The following is a 21,389-nucleotide window of genomic DNA, read 5'->3' on the forward strand; positions in this document are numbered from 1 at the left end:
ATGAAGCATGTCAACGAGTCCTAGAGTTGTCTATCGTCGTAGACCTACCAACAGAAATGAGGATCCACCGTCTAGCAAGTGGAGTCCGCACTGCACGTGAGGAAACAACGCGAGTGCAGCTAGAGCTAAATCTCCAGATTGTTGAGTTGCAACTGAAGGCATAGCCTTCCACTCCTCCGGAAGTTAGAGAGTAGTGTGCTAGCACTATTAAAAAATGATTGGAAGAAATTGGACGGGCAGTTCAAGACTCTACCCATATGTTGGACCAAGCCTTTGGCATCCTCACATCCTTGCAGGAGGACCCCAACATACAGTGCTTGGAAATAGAGGTGCACAAGCTTCAGGAGCAGTACGATAATGTAAGGGGAACTACGCAGACAATCGTCCTCACTCAACAGCTCGAAAAGATGCAACAAGCAAGGGCACTGAAAGAGCAGGTGGATGACGCAAGACATAAAGAGGAACTTCTGAAAGTGCGCGTCCAACAATGGATTGATGAGGCCTTCAACATTATGGTAGATATCAAGGGCAAGGGCAAGCTCGCACAGATGCATGGACTCTACGCACTAAGGCAGGCAATTGATTCTCACAAAGAGGCATCGAAAGAGCACATGCAGTAGATCCAGCAAACCGCAGAACAGTGTGTCACGTACCTCCAAGAAGTACGGGACTAGTTGGAGGGGCTCCACACCAAGATTTTCGTATCAACAGAGTAACTCGGGACAAGTCACAATCATTGTGTTGGGGCCCTGTTGGGCATGGAATCCCCTCACAGCATGTTTTGGGGCTCAAAGCCCAAGTTTTGGTCAAATGTATTATAAGACCCCACCAATTATAGGCACGAAGCGCGAAGTATAGGATGAGTCAAAGGGTTGTCTGCCCTAGGTATTGTAAAGTAATGTAATGTCATGTCGGCCCACACATGGTTCGTAGACCATGGGATTGTATAAATAGAGTGAGGCTCTAAGTTGTAAAAATAGCGAATTGGAGAGATAGATGAATATGCACAGTTCGAGCATAGAGTAAGAGTCTAAGTGTATTGTTTCATAGTAGTAGGAAGAGGCTCTGCAGCTGAGTGTGTGGAGGCCTAGTAGAGTCCGCAGCTGAGTGCGTGGAGCCCTGCAGCTGAGTGCGCAAGGCGGTGTCGAGTTTGTAATCTTGATTGAAGAATAATAAAGAGAAGTTGATTCCTATTTCTGTGTATCTACTTGTGTGTTGCCTTCTTTACATTTACACTATTTTGTTCCTGGATAGTAACATAGTGATGCCAAGATCGGTAGTCCCTGATGGTGTTCATGTGTTCCGTGGTGACATCTATATGAAACCTAACTCTTACGTCCATAGCCTCCAAGTACACTGCTCGGGCTCCTCTGTCCAACTCATCTGAAAGCATGCACATCATTGTCTTCAATGTGGCTAGACCAGCAACATACTTGTGCATGATGTCTGCACTAATGGGCAAGTCTGGGCTAGTGGCAATGTGCACCAACTCGTCGAAGTACGAGTCAAGTTCTAGTCAGACCTATTTCTTTGTCTTCGCCTAGGTGAGATCCCAAGTGATGGAATCGCATGTGTGCACACCACAAAATCCATACTCTTGAATACTCATGCATGGGAAGCATGTATGCTAGTGATGAACTACGAGAGCTCTTCATAATTCCATATCTGACTCTGAATATGTGACTTCAACTCGACTGCATTGGCCCTCATCATGTTAGGCAAGTGAAGTGGGGCTCGCTTGTACTTCCTAATCCATGTTTTCATGTCAGCAACAACAATATGCATGTTTGTTAATATACATGCTCTTCTAGCACATCACTACTGCCATCCATTGAGATCGATGACTGCCTTATGCATAGTACCAAACTTGGAGTACAATGCTCTCATAACTATGTCATGGGACAACACTTCATCTAGTATTGCCTTCTCTAGTTCAGCTCAGGCAGACATTGTCATGAAGTCTCCTCCTATCAGAAAGTGAACACTTAAGCTAGTGGATTCGGCATACACTCTGGTTGCATCAGCCAATGCTACTGGATGTTTGTGCACATTAGTGACGATCACTTGTTCCTCAACTTGTGTGGGAGATGTATGATCCTCCGTAGCTGATACTCTGCGATACTTCACAACTCTATGTTCAGATTCATTGTTGTGCATATCTCCTTCCAGCTAATCACCAAGGATCTCAGTGCCTCCTTGGTCATTCCATATTTTCTCCTCATCTAGATGGATTAAAGTGGGTTAGTCGACCTCTTTGTGGTGCGGCATGATTTCGGTCTCCTATTCCAACTCTCGTTGCTCCATGTCTACATCCAACTGTTGAAGTGCTTGTTCTATCTGATGAGAAAAGTATTGTTCCTGCGATGGTTCACCTTGTTCACCTGATGCCAACTATTCTGATGAATCAACTACTTGTAGGGGCATTGTTGCCTCTGTTTTCATATGTTGCATCCCCTACTATATCTGCTGCTACTGCGCTTCCCTCTCCTATTTTCATAGCTATAGTTCTTTTCAGAGTTTCTCCCTTAGCCCATGCAACTCCTTCTCTGCTTCTTCCATTCTTTTCTTATTCCTTTGCCTTTGTGTGATTCACATGTCACACTGGTTCTTCTTTGCCTCTATAGCCATAGCTTCTTTCTCTAACAATGGATCTGCTCAGAACTTCCAACTTTTCTCCTCCTCCATGCAATCGACAATCTTCCTCTTACCTTTGTCACGCACTGGAATGCTTGCCTCTGTCGCCACTACTGCTACTGCTACTGCTGGTGCTCTTTGTGATGCTACTTCATGTTGCTTCGCTAACCACTCCACATCGAAGCCAATCGATTCATTGGGTCTAGAGAAACTGTAACAATATCTCCATGGGTCCTCCTCGGCCTAATGACATGCCCCGTGGATTGAGTTGAACTGAACTCTCATGCTGTGATCCTTCACAATACAATGTGGGTCATATGGATTGTAGCTTCAGAGATTGATTGGGTACTTCTTCATCAGTTCTTCTTCGACATCCACTTGCTTGATACTCTAAATCTCATATAACTCAATCCACAATGGAAGAATGGGCCAAGGTACCTTCTTCTTCCAGTGTAGTCTAGTTGTCAATCCTGCCGACGTGTGATATGCTACTTCCTGCACGACAGGTATGTCCAGGGAAAACATTGGTAGAACATGGGGAGGCTTCTCTGCACTAAACATTCAGATGAAGGTGCCAGATGGTGAGGCATACCAATCAACAATGCCTATCAGTGCCTCCATTGCTTCCTTCGACATGTAGGGTGGATCCTGTTCGAATATGATCATGTACACTAAGGTGACAAAATGATCAGGCATGCGTGTCATTACTCCTTTGAAGCTGCATTCAAACAACAACTTGAGATACGTGTTAATAGCAATCTCCACCGATGACCATGCCCACTCCAAGCCGAGGAACTCCTGTCGATCACAGACTACATCTAAGATGTAGGCGGACATGTAAATCTCTGCATGCATAACTCCGAGTGACTGTCAAGCCTTCGTTACTTGCTCCTTTAGCTGATGAGTCAGCATGTGAGACTAGTTACATGGTTTTCCTTCTCCAACCAATTGGTCCAGCACAATCACCCAACGTTGTGGGAAGGTTTCCATGCTTAATGGCCATATAGTCAAAATGAAAATATGACCAAGTACTGATTCACCTTCCGGAGTATCTTTGTCTTGTAGATCTAATTGGGCGTCAACCTGAATCGAGTTGGCTCCTTAACCTAGTTCTTCAGAATGTCTCTAGAGTCAGCACTATTGTTGGGTAAGCTTAAGGGAGTCTTCATGATACTCATGGGCTCTTACATCTGATACATTTCATCATAATCTTGTGCTCAGAAGGTTGCAAGATTCGTCCCACTAACCCTTCTCAAGGTCGTTGTCTCAAGATTAGTGTGAGAGATGATCCAGTGTATTATGTTCACACATGGGAATGTAGGATATCTACATGTAATCTGGTACAAGAAGGACTTGAGAATGTTCACATACACCTAACGGTCTTCCTCAAAAGTGCATGTAAACGCTTCACTGACCTCTTGCCAATTCAACTTGATGTCCTTGTCTAGAAACAACTTTGTATCTTCATAGATCTATAGACCAGAGGACACTTGCTCAACTACTTCTCCAACTGCCTTTCCGTCAGTGCCCTATGATCCCGCTCTCTTGGAAGCCATTGATCCTGTACTTCCAAGAGGCAGATGAACACCTAAAATATCTAGAGACAAGCAACATGCATGGTAGGAAATATTTCAGTGAAAACCAACGCAAATTTGGGGAATCACACAACACATACGAGGGAAATTGATGGGCTCTCTCGGAGGCTAGATGACTGGCTGCCATAAATGCGGAAAAAAGTAGTCTAGCCCCTCTGGGAGGCAAGATTGGCTACTGGATCTGCACAATGTGCAATCCAGACTAGTTGCTGGCTGCTGCGATTCTGCAAAGTGCAATTGCAGCTCGAAGTGACTGCGTGCTCACAGACTGCATTGTTCAATATTTTGGGCCAGTAGTCACTATCCCTAAGAAATTCGCAAAATAGTCCTGGAGGACAGTGTTAGGCAAAATGTACTCTCTGGAGAGAAAGGTCGACCCTTCCCTCCCGAGATTGCACAATGTCGTCTTAGTGAAGCCACAGTCTAGGCCAAGTTTGGCCTGACTCGCCGATGGGCAACTGAAAGCAAATATGACAGTGAATGCATGGTGACACTAGGCGAAAGCAAAACCGATTGAGAGTGCATGCAAAGACTAATGAAAGATTCAGTAAACAGATCAACATGCATGTGGGTGAAGTGAGTCGCCGAATCGGTGACCGTTCGTACAAAATAGTTTCATACATGCGACAACAGTGAGATAGCAACGAAAAGTAAACCCGAAGAAAAAGTAACCTATATTGAAATTGGGTTTGAGGAATTTCAAAACTTTAAATTATGAATGGCCAAAATTTGATAATCTAAAAATATTATTTGTTTAATACATCATCCTACTAATAATATAGAAAGTATGCGAAGAGTTTTTTTAGTTTCTTTAATATACTCTTATATTTAATTTATTAAGAATATTTAATTAAAAAAAAATCAGTGTCGATCCTCCGCTCCTGTGTTGACTTTACAAATTCAAATTGTTACACATAGAAAATAACCCCTCTGCCCGATTCAATTCTCTGCTGGCAGTTAAATGTACGCCGTGACCGGTTTCATATCCATTCTATTCATGAGCCATTTTTTTATTTACTGGTTCACCAGTTAATACTGGAAGAATGCTTTGTTTTAATGTAGAACAACTTGTGGGAGCGGATTTTTTTAATTTGTTTTTTCTTTCTTGATAACAGCATATGCTATCTGAGTGCAGATGGAGATTAAAATGTTAAATCATTGAATAAAGACAAATACTGAAAGCAGTCTGAAGGGGAAGAGAGGTTTGGAAGAGTAATTCTGAAAGTTAGATCATCAAATCGTCTTCTGGCAAAAAACGTTCATTTATCTATAACGCGGTGAGGAACAAACGATGGGAATGTGGGTCGGTTTATCCATTTACGTATTCCTGATGGCAAATTTATTCATCAGATCAGGAGTTAATACTGGAAGAATGCTTTGTTTCAGTGTATAACAACTTGTGTTGTTGTCTCTTCTTTAGGTTTAGGTTGATTCAAGTGGCCAGCTTGCATGGGTACAATGGTCAAAATGGCTTTCTCTGCAGTGAAACGCTAAACATAAACAATATCAAAGGGATTCTGACCAGTAGGTTGTCGACTTACGTGGACACAACGGATAAAGTGGATTTCTCGGGACTGAAACACTAAACATAAACAGTAAGCACAACCGCTTAGGCAAAGCTACCGCAATGAAGAGTACTCTCCAATCAAAATTACCCAGCACTTGAATTTGGCCTCAAGCTTGAATGGGAAAAACGACCTTTGAAGCGAAAAACACTAAACAGAAGCACTTTCGCTTGGGCATTTTTATGTCGATCGCTGATTCTGCGAATATTTGGGAAGTTTTGACGGTCCCTATGACTATCAGATTCCCAAATAAAATTGACTGTGTTTATGTCCATCGGATTCCAAAATAAAATTGACTGTGTTTATGTCCATCGGATTCCCAAATATTCGGGGAATCAGTGATCGACTTAAATTCAGGGCTTTAGCTTCTGTAAGAAGCTTTGGGGTTGAATTCAGGGCTTTAGCTTCTGTAAGAAATAAGAAACACTTGTAGCAAACCCAAAAGCTTTGGGGTTGAAATTGCCCCTAATGGATAAAACGCAATTTGGATAGCCAAAATATAAATTCTTATGGATGGATTTCTATACATAATTATGTTTTTTAGATATTATTTTTTTTTAATTTGTATTTCGTCAATTTCGGTATGTTATAATTTCAGGAAGAATATGAGTAATTTCTCAATTGATATTGTGAAAATTAAAATTAAGTTTTGAGTTTTATATTATTAAACTATATCAATAAAAAATGGAAAATAATGTCTGATTATGCTAGTTTATTTAGAAATCTAAATCTTAAATAAAAAACCTGAATCTTTTCTATCTAAATTATTTTCTCTCCTATATAACTTGCCCATAATTATTCATTTAATTGAAAAACAATTTAAATAAACATTGACAAAAAAATTAGAGAAAACAAGTATACCCTAATTTTATCCGATGTTAATCCACATCCACAATGCCACTGTAACTCAGATTTTTAGTTTTTATGCAACCGCGTGCTTCTCAACCAAGCAGCAAGATTTTCCCTTCAACAAGGCCTAAAAACAGGCGGCCCACAAAGTGGCTTCTTTCACAACATGAATTTGGCCAACGATATCTGCGGTTTTCGCAAACTGTGACGGAACATAAATTCAGCCAACAACGGCTAAGGTTTCACCTCTTGAAAATTTTAGAGTTATTTTTAGTTAGAGATTGTTTTACTTAATTGTTGAGGTCTTTTGTTACGTTAATATTAACAAATTTCTCAACCATTATTATTATTTTTATTACCTTTTAAAGTGTTACTTTCTGTTTTTAATTATTATTATAATTATTATTATTATTATTTTGAAAAAAGTGAATGTGAAACATCTCTTAGATTAAAACTAGATATTATGTTGAGATTTTCCATTACATCATTACCCGCTAACATTAATAAACTTCTAAACTATTCACTACTTTTCTCACGTTCAAAGATAAATCCCAAAATAACCGTTAATCGAACTGATAAATTCCCAACAAAATAAATGTAAACATCTAACCAGAATAATCTATATGTAAAGACCATACACTTGTTGTTTAAGCTTTCCCTCCCTCCTACCGTGCTGCTGAGGATTTCCCTCCGTGCTACCATGCTAATCGAAATTCCCCTTTTCTCTGATACATGGGTCCTTCTTTTGAGCCGTCTGTGTGGATACAACAAGCAGAACCTGGTTAATTATGTCCTGATACCACCTTCTATTCAAAGTTTGTTTTGTAAAACATTCACAAGAAAAGTGATACACAAAATTATATATTACTGCACATAATTTATGTGGCAAAATCTTAACGATTTGTCAAGGGAACATTAACGATGAAGAAAAATAGGATTTTATTCACATGAGAATTATTATAATCAGCCTGGCATGACACAACCCAGGCCTTTCCATGTCTTCTTTTTGTTGGTCAAACTGAATAACAGCAATGTAGCTAAAAATACTTTTACAAATTTTTTATCAAAATGTTTTTATATATTTCTTTCAGGTTTAAAATTTGAAATTTTTTTTGTGTATTAAAACATTTTAAAATGGATAAAGTAATTTAATGTTTTGGAAATTTGACTACACAATTTAAGTTTATAATTTTAACAAATTTTACTGCACACCAAAATTTTAAATTACAATTCCAACAAATCTTTACTACACATCAAAATTTAAATATGCAATTCAGTAAATCTTTACAGCAAACCAAATTAACTAAATATATACTTAAAAAATGACCAAAATATAAATTAATGAAATTATTTGAAATGTTTTAATTATATATATAGATATATATGGTTGATATTAAAATATTTTATTTGACATGCCCATTAAATATTTTATGTGTACAAGGTTAATCACAATAAAATATTTTTAAGTTATTATATATTTTTAAATACAAGTCAATATCACATAACTCTCTATATATTAAAATATTTTATTTATGACTCAGATTGAGTTCTTTATTATTAATATTCTTCAAAAACTATATATTAATTTTATATTAAGAATTTAATGAATTACACATTTTCTTCAATTCTTTTTTATATTGAAATATCTTTTATGACCAACATTTAAATATTTTTAATTATATATATGTTATTTAATATAGGCATCAAAACAATTTATCTATCTGAATGTAACATTATTGATGTTTTATTTTTCTTTCAAGTAAAACTAATCAAATATGTATATTCATTTTCATTTTTTTTTGTTATAATTAATAAAATTTATTTTTTATTTTAAAATACACAATCTAAACTCAATGTTAATCACACAAGGAATTACACATCTCCCCCATAATGTGTTGTACAATGCACCTCTAGGAGCAATAACTTGGACATCCAAAAATTTTACAAACTCGGTTGTAATATGAAGAAAGAAACTTAGAGACCACAATGAACCTAGGTTTATTAGTATTTTATAATGCTTTTAATTATCTATATATATATATATATATATATATATATATATATATATATTGGAAATGTCACCAGTGAAATAAAAAAGCATTGAATGAATTACACATCTCCCTTATAGAATAAGTTTGTTGATGCAACAATAATTTTATTAAATACCAAAGTCATAATCATGTCATGAATTTTAGTGGAAAATAGATCACATTATGAATGAAATAAAATAAAATAATTATGAATCAATATCTTTGGTATTTAGTGAGATGAAGTAGGTCAACATGAAAATGAAGAGATGGCTTGCTTTCTTTGAAATTACTTTAGTCTTTTGTTTTCTCTTCAAATTTGTCATTTGCTAATTAATATGTGTTCAATCTTATTAATAAACTCCCAATTTCCTAAATATTTACATCCATAACTTTCTCATCAAATTCAACATTCACTAATTAATTTATAATCACCTCATTAATAAGTTCTTATTATCCTTAAAATTTACATCCATAACTTACTATTAAGTCTTATGAATCTTTTACCTAATAAATAAAATATAATTAACTAATTACATTGTCACCAACTTTATATGTAAATTAAAAAAAAAAAAACTATAATAATTCTAAAAGTGAAAAATATAAAATATGTAAATTAAATGCAATCCAGTTCTCACATTCAGAAGAATTCACAACTCTCAAAACACATGAATTGAACTCAAAATTCCCGATAACAAGATAGGGTTTTCGTACACCATCATAATTATATTATATTTATTTAATGGTGAACTTTGTTTTCAATATCCTAAAATGATACTCTATATCTATCTATCTATATATATGAATAAATTATATTAAATATAATTTTAAAGAAATAAATATGATTGTATTATATTTATTTAATGGTGAGCTCTGTTTTCAATAACCTAAAATGATACCATATATAAAAAAATAAATAGCAATATGAATAAATTATATTACATATAATTTTAAAGAAATAAATATAAATAAATTATATTAAAATAATTTTAACTTTTAAATATTAATGACAAGTATTGTATCATTAATCAATACTCTAGCCAATTATTCGAAGATGATACGAATATGAATAAATTATATTACATATAATTTTAAGGAAATAAATATGACTAAATTATATTAGATATAATTTTAGCTTTTAGACATTAATGACAAGTATTGTATCATTAATCAATACTCTAGCCCATTATTGGAAGAGAAGAGATTATTGACGTATTCAAAATTTAATTTATTTTAACATTTATGATATTAAATAAGTTTAAATTCTTAAAAAATAAATATAATTTTAACTTTTAAATGTTAATGACCATACTTGTGTGATGAATCAATAATAATTAACTAATTAAATTTTGGTGATCAGTGAGGGAGAAGATATTGCTTGACGTATTCAAAATCTAATTTATTTTAACATTTTATGAATATTTTAAAAGTATTTAAAAATTATCCTTATATAGTATATTTCAACTATAGTATTGTTAAAAGTGGTTTAAAACAAAATAGAAATTGATAATTGGGAAGAATCTTTTTCTCGGATATCATAAAAATGCGACGAACATTTGTGAGGTTCTTTTATTTTATAAAATAATCAACCACGGATTTGTCTTTTCCTAAATACACCGTCATGAGTAACGCCTTTCCTCAATATTCCGTCATCGTGTAATATAATATTCTACGTTTCCCAAATTGGCTTTTTCTCGAATCTTCGAGGAGCGTGTTCTCTCGCAAATACTTCGTCAAATTATGTAGCATTCCGCCAATTTGCAACGCCAGAATCCAAATCTTCTCGTCACGCTTCGATCTTCTCCTCCCTTAATAATTAATATATATATATTCGTGATGTAAACGTTAAAATGCATATTTACTTCTTACACTTATCGTTGCACCTTCTAACGCGCATGCGTGTATATATAGATATAGAAGCGAACCGCTATTGTCTACTCATCACATAAAATCGCATATCTTATGGCTGAGATTTGTGAATCAGTTTCCACCAAATTCAGCGATGAATTTTCCATGTCTCGACGTACTGGCAACTACCACGGAAACGTGTGGGACGATGGGTTCATACTATCTCTCAAGTCGCCCTATGGGGTATACTTTCAATCTCTCTCTCTCTCTTGGAAGTTATCTGTATCTTTGTGATCTGCTCTTTTGGTTTGCTTTTCATTTTATAACTGTCGTTGGCTACTTACTGGTTAGCTAGTTACTGCTATATATTAGTTTGTGTCTCGTATATATTCATTTGCTTCCTTCTTTTTTGTTTTATGTCTGTCATTAGCTAGTTATTAGTATATATTCACCTATGTAATAGTATATATTAATCTGTCTTTAGAGATCGGAATTAATAAAATTGTGTTTCAAGAGATTTAATCTCTCAGTGTTTGTTAAAGTAATCAAAATTTGTTTTCAGTACTTTGAATTCCGCATGTTATAAGGTATAAATTTGAAATTTTAACAAATTTTTTTCCTAAATTATATATATATATTTTTGAAAAAATAAATATATTATCTTTAAATTTGTATTATTAGTGTTTTTCAAAGATTATATATCAATTTAGTTTTAGGAATGAAAGAATTAGGAAACTAATTTCATTTTTAATTAGTATTTTTTGTCATTTCATATTAAATTTTATAGTTTTTGATTTTGAACTGGTGACTTTTTAGAAGGAAACAGAAGCACTTAACCATTAGACCCTATTTAGGCTCATTCAAGCTTTATATATATATCCTCAAAACTGTTACAAAATTATGTTATTTGATATATACATTTAAGTATTTTATTTATGAATGAGAATGAGAATAAAATATTTATTTCACATCTCCTTCCTAATGAATTGTAATATCACATTAACAAAGTTTATTGATGTTTATAATAATTTAAATTCAAAATTATATATATATATATATATATATATAAAAGAGTAATCTAATGTTAATTACAAAAAAATTGTATATTTTTTTATCTTGATTGATATCATACACTTATAATCAAAATAATAAATTAAAAAAATTTAATCCAAAAACAGTAACTTAAAATTAATTAAAACCAACCAAATATTTAATTTTTCATTATAACTAAAAAAAAAATAAACCATATCATGAAAACCTATCTATATATTTAAATTGTATTGCGCTGGAAGCAGGCACCTGCATATTATGAACGCATATTCGTTTTTATTTTCATTATAACTAAAAATAAAGCGTATCATGAAAACCTATCTATATATTTAAATTGTATTGCGCTGGAATCAGGCACCTGCATATTATGAACGCTCAGGAAAGCTTATTGAGGAGATCAAGCAATTATTTTTCGGCGAAATAGAAGACACCAATCATGATCTAATCAAACGTCTGCAGATAGTTGATACATTGGAATGCCTTGGAATTGATCGACATTTTCAACATGAAATAAAAACAGCTGCCCTCGATTACGTTTACAGGTTTGTCATTTTCACACCCGAAGAAATTTAATTTGGCGTTTACATATATCTTCCCATCGCTTTTTTCTTTGGGTGTTTACTAATTGTTCGCTCAAAGCTGACCGATCAACTCCGTAGATATTGGAATGAAAAGGGGATCGGCATGGGATCAAGAGATTCCCTCAACAAAGATCTCAACGCTACAGCCTTAGGATTACGCCTTCTCCGACTGCATCGATATAACGTATCGTCAGGTGATATAAACTACAACTGATTTTGGATTTGACGTAAAGCTAAAATATACCCTTTAACATTTGAGCAGGAGCAAGTGAAATAATTCAAAGTGTTTATCTTAGTTCAAATGCAGTTACTGCTGTTGGATTTTGTTAATTCTGTGTAAAATTCGAATCTGGTGGATCACCAAATGGGTTTACTACAGATGTATCCACTGACACATTATGAAAAATTTATCTTTAATTGAACACTGTGTTACTGAACATTCAACTGATGTGTCAAGAAAATTTGAACTCAGAGATGCAGTTGTTTATTCGATGTTTATATATATATATATATAACCACTTTTTTTTTGGTCCTAGGTATGAAAAAAGAGGTGATATATATATACCTTAAGTGACTGATATTAATATTTTTAAGGGTTTTCTTATTTCTGTAAATTTTAAATGCTTGCTTACTTATGTAATTAATTTTCACTTCTAAATTTTAATTAAAAATATATTATATTGATTATATCATTCTTCCTAAGTTTTAAACAAAATTTATTAAAATAAAGGGTCAACAGATAAGATTAAGAAACATTCCTGAATTGCTTCGAAAATGTCCATCCATTTAATTCGATACTTATATTACGAAGCTTCTAAACAGGTGTGTTGGATAATTTCAAGGATGAAAGCGGCAAGTTTATTTCCAATTCCACTGGCGATAAACGAGTGAGAAGTATGTTATCGTTACTTCGAGCTTCCGACGTTTCATTTCCAGGTGAAAAAGTGATGAAAGAGGCGAATGAATTCACAAGAGAATATCTAAATCAAGTCTTAGCTGGAGGCGCGGATGCGACCAACGTGGATCAATGCCTTTTGAATGAGGTAAATAGCTAATAGATTTTGAAGGTCCCACTTATAATGTTAAAAAAAAAAATGTTTCGTGTCCATGGTGTATATAGTATAAAAGATTTCACTTGACTCCTGTTGTCTAGGTGAAGTACGCATTGGAGTTTTCATGGTGTTGCAGTGTGCCGAGATGGGAGGCAAGGAACTTTATTGAAATATATGGACAAAACCATTCGTGTTTCAAGTAATATCTTGTTATTTAAGCATATTTCATTTTAGTTTCAAATTTCAAAATTTGTTATCGCATACAAAATCCCTTTGTCATTTTTTCTTGAAGGTCGGATTTCAACCAAAAAGTTCTGGAATTAGCCCAATTGGATTTCAATATTCTGCAATGCATACATCAGAATGAAATACAGTATATTACCAGGTAGTAATCGATGCTTCCATTTTCATGGTTTATTGCATCCAGAGTGTTTTGACAAGTTCGTTATACATTGAAAAGAGAGGTAAAACAGGACGTTTTCATATCCACCGCTGAATCTCAGTGGGTATCTCAGTGGATACATGGAAATGAATTTTTTAGAATAAAATTATAATTAATAATAATACAATTTCTGGATTCTAGAGTTTTGATGTTTGGAATTGATTTGCAAGTAGTTTTATCAGTTTTAAAATTGATTTGCAAGTAGTCTCATCAGTTTTTTCTATTAGTAATTCAAAAGCCTCAAGTTTTGCCATTTATAATATTACTTATGTTGTATTTAGTTAACTTTTAGAATATATGTAACTATTTTAATAATATCAATTAATATTTTTTTCACTAAATTACTAATTATAATTATAATTTTTAAATACTTTTTATATATAAAATAAATATATAGTAGTCTTTCTTTTACCATATAAATATCAATAGGATTTTTACAACTACTTTTAACTCTTCTTAAAACTCCTACTATTAAAAAATTAACTCTTACTATTAAAAACATGTGATTACTCACTCACTATCCCATAAACTATATAAAGTCTTAAGAGCAATTAATTATCATCATTCATCTATATAAATATAATTAATTCTTAATAATATTAAATTATAATAAAATGGTTAATAACACTAAATATTCGTTCCCTTTTCTACGTTGACACTTATCTTTTCTAAGGATATCAATTATTAAGAATTATTTTTCCCGTTCTAAATTAATTATCGATTTATGTTAGGTATCTTTTTTACACATAGCAGTGTAAATCTTTTCCTCATTTTAGCATTCTCCATTAAAATAAAGGGCTAATGTTATGGAATTTTGCCAGACAATAGTGATTAACGATGACGTCGTGCGTAGGTGGTTGAGGGACACAGAAATTGCGGGACTGAATTTCTATCGGAAGCGTCACATGGAATTTCACTTTTGGGTTGTCACATGCATTTTCGAGCCCGAGTATTATGATAGCAGAATTGTCTTCACAAAACTTTGTATCGTCGCAGCCGTTCTAGATGACCTCTATGACGCTCACGGAATGTTGGACGAACTCAAAACCATAACGGAGGCAGTGAGACGGTGAATTCAAAATATAGAGACTTTGTGCAAATTGCCATTTGATTTATTCTTCTTGCACATTCCAATCGCATATATAATACGGCTGTTATATATCTTAAAGATTCTCAACATTTTTATTATTGTTTGTGCCATTTTCCAGATGGGATCCTTCGTTGATTGATGACCTTCCAGACCACATAAAATGTGCATTCCAATTTTTCTTCAATACAGCGAATGAATTGGCTGCTAAAGTCGAAAAAAAGCAAGGGCGAGATATGACGGCCATTTTAAAAGATAGTGTATGTGTTTAGGAAGATATGTGATTTAATAGGTGGATTAGTTTTATGGAATATTATTATTATGAATTTACTTCCACCGAAGTACCAAGAATGCCATGTATCTTGAAAAGCATGATCCTTAATTTTATTTGAAATATATCTTGAATAGAGAAAGAAGGATTTACATTAACGATTGACGTACTTTAACCAGTGGCGTCGATATGTTGAGGCTTACCTGCAAGAAGCGGAATGGATAGCAACTGGACATGTGCCCACGTTTGGTGAGTACATAAAGAACGCCCTCGCTAGCTCAGGGATGTGTATTCTAAATTTCTTTCCCATGCTCTTGATGGGTCAACTTCTTCCAAACAACATTCTGGAGCAAATACATTCTCCATCTAAGATCCAGGAGCTCTCAGAATTTACGGCCAGACTTATCGACGACTTAAGAGATTTCGAGGTATTTGGCATCTGAATTTACATTTATTTTAAGATCGTTGAAAAAGGCTCTAACGCATAAAATTCTATGCAAAATACAAACTCACAACTTTCTCATTTGCTTTCATTATTGCAATGAAGGATGAGAGGGAACGAGGGGAGATAGCTTCAAGTATCGAGTGTTACATAAAAGACAATCCTGAATCTTCCGTTGAAAATGCTTTAAATCAAATCAAGAGCATTCTTCATATCTCCCTTGAGGAATTGAATCGGGAGTTTCTTAAGGAGGACAGTGTACCATTGTGTTGCAAGAAGTTCACGTTCAATATAGCACGAGGTATTCAATTCGTCTACAAATATGGAGATGGCTTTTCCATTTCGAACAGGGAAATAAAGGACCAGATATTCAAAGTTCTCGTCGACCAAGTGCCTATTGAGGAAAAATGACGACCCTGTTAGTAGCTTTGTATTTGAACAATGATTTAGTGTTTTAAGCTGGGTAAATTTGTGTGGCCATAGATTTAAGAGGATAAGAAAGTACGTGCAAAGTGTCTATTTCCATAGTTCGTCTGACTTTTTCCAAATTGCTTGTTGAAATTGTTCACCGATAACTTACAAGTAGATGTATGCCCAATTACAATTATAACTGGATCCCCGATTTATCATTATGTTGTTATTCGTTTTATGATATTAAGTTATAGTTCATATTGGCTATTTGTTTTAAGGTTCGTTGGATTTACAATTCATACGAGTTGAGCTTCATGGAAATTTTCTATAAGAATGTGCTATTTTGTTTGCTTATGTTCACTCATTTTTCCTGCTATGTATTTTTAATAGATAATTAGCTCAGTCATATAAATAAATGTGTTTAGTACATTAATAAATGAATTTGTTTAATAAATGAAATGTTTAGTGAATATAGTTATGTATCAAAATATTTACCCCTCATATATGTGTATAATATCAAATTGCTAAAATAAAAATTGTTTGTTAAGTGATATGAGCTTATCATAGATTACATCAGATTTGACTTTTGGTTTGAGAAATCAGAACTTATGGGCATTTGCACAATCACCTAGAATGGCACCCACGGTTGCACCACTCCATGAGTAGATTTTTATCCACTTAGTTTCACAGTGTATTCTACTCCTTGGGCCAAATTGTTGAAATTAAAAAAATCATAAATTTAATTTTATTATAATTTTATTTTAAATAATAATAACTAATATTAAAAAGAATATATATAACATATAACAAAAATTTTAAGTATGCAAATTCCTAATTTGTGAATAGAATTTCTTCAAGTCTAATTCCAAAGTAGGCATGTCTATTTAGCTAATTAAAATGTTTGTAACATCCATAAGTATTAAAATAATTATTTCATAACTTATGTCATGATGCAGCTCACATTACAAAAATTCTATATATCTATATCTATATCTATATCTATATATATCTATATCTATATCTATATCTATATATATATATATATATATATATATATATATATATATATATATATATATGAGTTAAATATATACATTTATAAAAACATATAACAAAATGCTTAACCATGGAGATTCAACCCCACTTGACCACTGAGAGATATTTTTATGATATATTTTTTACTAATCAATTTAATTAAAAGGAGAGAGTGGGAATAACTCATTTTGAGATAAATTTAAACCACTAAGAATATTATAAAATATTCTATGGAAATTAAATTAATATAATTCACCTAATAATTATTATAATTAATTTAAAATTATGCAAGCTCTATAAGACAATAGAGACAACCTATATAGAAAATGAAGATGAAATCATAAAAATTAAGGAAATTATACCTTTATTTCATTTTTTTCTTGTAAGTTCACTTGGTGAGACATGTCTAGTGTGTTGGAAAATGTAACTATCATCATCAATGTATTTGAGTCATCATGTAATATAGTTTTCAAAAGAATAAAGAAATGAATTATTATTATTATTACGACTTATTAAAGTGTGGGGTTCATGCTTGGGTCATCATGTTTTAGGTCAAAGTCCCTATTAAATACTTCGAGGATTTATTCTCAGTTAATAGTCATTGTACTTTTAAAGAGACCCTTGTTGGGATTTTGAATCATGTCAAAAGGTTTAGTATTGAGTATAAAATGAATTATGTTTCCTCCAGACCAAGTTGACCTTAACATGATCAAGCCGGCCTCAAGGAAAGCTATTCGACCTCACCTAAAAGCTATAAATGAAACAATTTGAATTTTCTTTGAGGAGATCAACTTAAGCAAGTTGATATCTCTTTGAAGATGGGAAAAAGTGCAAAGTGAAGGAAGAGGGCTAAAGAAGTGTGAGTTTGGTCAAGGTGAAAGAAGGAAGGAAAATCAAATTTTTGGTGTATCTCTCTCTCCTTTTCATGCCCTAGTCTAGAAGATTAAAGTTTTCTTGTTGATGTCACTACCAGTTGTTGCAAGATGCTACTACTAAAACAAGTATAGGTGGAAGTTGCTATTATTGGGTGTTGCGTATTGGGCCAAGTTCAAACTTTCTCAACAAATATCGAAGACTTTCAAAGAAGATCAAAGTCTCCAAAGCAAGATTAAAGTTGGTGGCTCCAAGAAAGTGTTGCTACTATTGTTGTTGCTTTCAAAGGAAGAATAATGCTGACATGTTATGGAGGAAAGTTTGCATCAAGGTCAAGAGTGTTGGAATATCTTAGGAGAAATATTGAAGGAATAATTACTGACTAGGTTTTACCCTAGAGAGGGTTTTTGTTGTGGCTATGTGCCTATATATGGTTCCTTTGATTTATGTGCTATTTATTTGGTAATTGATTTATGATCTAAAAGAAAGAAACCTAATAATAAATCAAGAACATCACAAGTAATTATCAAGTATAAGAAATTTTTTTTCTGCCTTTCTGATTTTCTAACATGGTATCAGAGATTTTGTGAAGAAGAAAAAGGCAGTCTCAAACACTTGATCAAGGAATCATTCAAAAGGATTATTCAAGGGAAGAAGTCTACGATATTCAAGTATAATGTCTAAAACAATCAAGTGAGAGAACAAACTTGAAGGAGCCTCAAGCTAGAGGTCTTGGAAGAATAGGGTTGACCTTATCCTTGAAAAGAACAAGTTACTAGACTTGGTCAAAGAAAAAGTAATGAAGCCTACAGATGACTCCATTGATGTTGATAGACTGAAGTTCATAGAATTAGAAATAGTGGCCATGACTGTAATGGAAGAAGGAATAAAGGACAACCTTCTCCTGTTTATAGCCAACACTAATCATGCTTAAGAAATGTATGAGGCCTTGTCAAAGTTATTCACTATTAAAAACATTTGTTAAGTAGAAAACTTGAAGAATGAACTAAGGAAAAAAAAGATGAATAAAGAAGATACAGTGACCTCCTTCTTTGTGAAGATAGGAATAATCATATATGATCTTTTGGCCATTGATTAAATTCTTCTAGAAAAAGAACTTGTGATCACTACTCTATTAGGATTACCAGCTACTTGGGTGCATTTTCTATAGGACTTAACAGTTGGAAGGAAGCTCCCACTTTTGAAGAAATATGTACTGCTTACATGCAGGAAAAATTAAGGATCTAATTAGTATTCAGTCTTGATGGAGTTTAAAATTGCCACACTTCTCACACAAAGGAAACTTCCAGAAAGCAAAAGGGCCAAGAAAGAAGGTAGACATGTCAAAATTAGAATGTTATCAATGTCATAAGAAGGGTCACTATAGGAATGGTTTTCCTGACAATCCAAGAAATAAGAAGAGATAAAGAGATAATGTTAACACTGTTGAAGAAGAATATACACATAAATTCAAACCCAAAGAATCTAAATTAAGATACTTACACTACTAAGTCTTAGATATTCTATTTTGTAATTTTGATGTTTATAATTTATAGGGTTTAAGACATTTTTGGAAAAGACATTTTCTTTTGTTTTTATAAGTTTATAGGTATCCCTCATGCTTTGGAGGGAGCCCCCAACATCTGCCAAAGATAAGCATCTCATTTCCTTTCAATTTCTAGTTTCATGCACTTATTTAAGTTTCGATTATATTTAATACTAATCATCATGCTCCCTCTACTGTTTTGATTAGGAAAACATCTATTATATCCTTACGGATTATAGAAGAGGGCCTACGAAGACAAGGTTTGTCAAGGAACAAAAGTATGCCTTAAAAACATTGATTTCCATATAATAAATGTGTATTCATTTGATAGTCTAGTACTAAAATTGTTATGTCTAGCTACATGGGTCATTATGATTCTTGTTTTTGTTGATTCATCACTTGATAAATCTACTATCCTCATATTCCTAATTGATTTTAATCTGGAAAAAGCCTAACCTAAGGATATGATAATGTTAATGTTTGAAACCCTAAAATTGCTTCAGGTTATTGGGAAATGCTATTTGAATTTTTTGTTGATATTATGTTTGGGATTTCAGTATGGTCGTAAGAACCTAGCTTGTTAGGGATGAATGATATTAGAAATCTTGAACCTTTCAAATTTTGGTATATTAGGGTTTTCTTTGCTATGTTGTGTAATCCTAGATATTTAGGGTTTGGTTGAGCCTATAATAAAATACCTTGTTATGCAAAGTTATATGCCAGGAATGAAACCCTAGATATGTGTCCCTTGGTTGAATCCCTAGCTTGGTCTAGGTCAGTATATGTCTAATGTATTAATCTTTTTTGACATATGATATGATTATTCATGATAATGAATCCCTAGATACATGTGTTGACATAATTATTTATGGTCATAGGTTCTAGGATTTAGAAACAAGCTCTAGCCAAAGTTTGATATTCTAGGATGATGGTGTTTGGGAAATATAGGGTTTTGCACCTAGACCATAGTAGTAGTTAAATTCTCTAGTATGTGTGATATGACAATATGAAACCTATGAACTTATATAGTGATTGTCGAGATTATATAACTTAGAAATATAGGGTGTACACCAAACCCTAGTAAAATCTAGTTATGTTATTGATTAGGCTGTGATTAGTTTTGATTGATGGAACTAGCGTATAAAATATAGGGTTTACATAAAATCATAGTAGGAAGTCTAACATATAAAATTTGAAAATTGTTAGATTTATTAATCTAATTTGTTTCTAGGGTTTCCTATATGAAATATCATGTCATGTCATTAAAAGAATATTGAAACCATAGATATCATGAGTTTGATATTTAGGTGAGTGATAGATGTGATTTAGGGTTTGTAAAAAAACATAGGCTAGAAGTTGAAGTATTAAAGTATAGTCTCTTGTTGATTATGTTTATAAAGGCTAATGCTTCCATTATTATAAGATTTTGACATGGATAACTTTATGATTCTATAATTTTTGGTTGTACTTTCTATCTAAAGTGTAGAAGGTACATCATCTTCAAAATAGTGAAGATGATCGTAAGTAAAGTTGATGTCATAAGCATGATAGAAAGTTTGGAAGCCATGAAAGATTCTATAATAAGAATAAGGTGATCTCCCTAGGTTGCGAGGGAGCCTGGATAGGAGAGCATTTCCTTTAGACTAAGAGGGAGCCTGGATAGAAGAAATCTCCCTAGTTGAGGGGGAGGGCATAATATTGATTGGAGAATGCATTTTGAAAGATATGTTGATACATGTGAAGAAGGAAAGGAAAGTGTAGGATTGAGGAATATTATATCAAAGATTCAATTAATAGTCCTACTGTTTTGAGAAGCATAATATATTGTCTGAAAGACCTCAAAGGTTTGTGTTTGATTATGTACATATGAAAATATATTAGTGATTGGTGTTTTATTTTTACAGGTAAATATATCAAAAGTTTTGATAACATGCCAGTTACCGATTAGTTTGATTGAGGAAGCTTTCTTGTCCTTGATTTGTTGGATCAATGAGTGTTGAAGATTTGTGAGTGAAGCATTTCATCGTAGGACACCTGGCTGACACTTTGTTTTGATGTCTAGTTTCTGAAGTAGGAAAGGT

General features: G+C 33.1%; 1 protein-coding gene across 1 annotated transcript; it reads left to right on the forward strand.

Annotated features, from left to right (window-relative positions):
• Positions 1-10,632: 10,632 nt before the first annotated feature.
• On the forward strand, positions 10,633-15,854 carry LOC149192897 (delta-selinene-like synthase, chloroplastic). Its single transcript, XM_089407152.1, has 10 exons — positions 10,633-10,761; positions 11,923-12,110; positions 12,228-12,343; positions 12,972-13,192; positions 13,303-13,400; positions 13,494-13,586; positions 14,497-14,712; positions 14,852-14,990; positions 15,181-15,429; positions 15,549-15,854. The coding sequence occupies exons 1-10, from the start codon at positions 10,633-10,635 to the stop codon at positions 15,852-15,854; spliced, it is 1,755 nt and encodes a 584-aa protein (XP_089263278.1).
• The last annotated feature ends 5,535 nt before the right edge of the window (positions 15,855-21,389 follow it).

Source organism: Pinus tabuliformis, chromosome 2_2, assembly GCF_031772625.1.
Source record: "Pinus tabuliformis cultivar Carrire ecotype Pingquan chromosome 2_2, CPIR1, whole genome shotgun sequence".
Taxonomy (NCBI): domain Eukaryota; kingdom Viridiplantae; phylum Streptophyta; class Pinopsida; order Pinales; family Pinaceae; genus Pinus; species Pinus tabuliformis.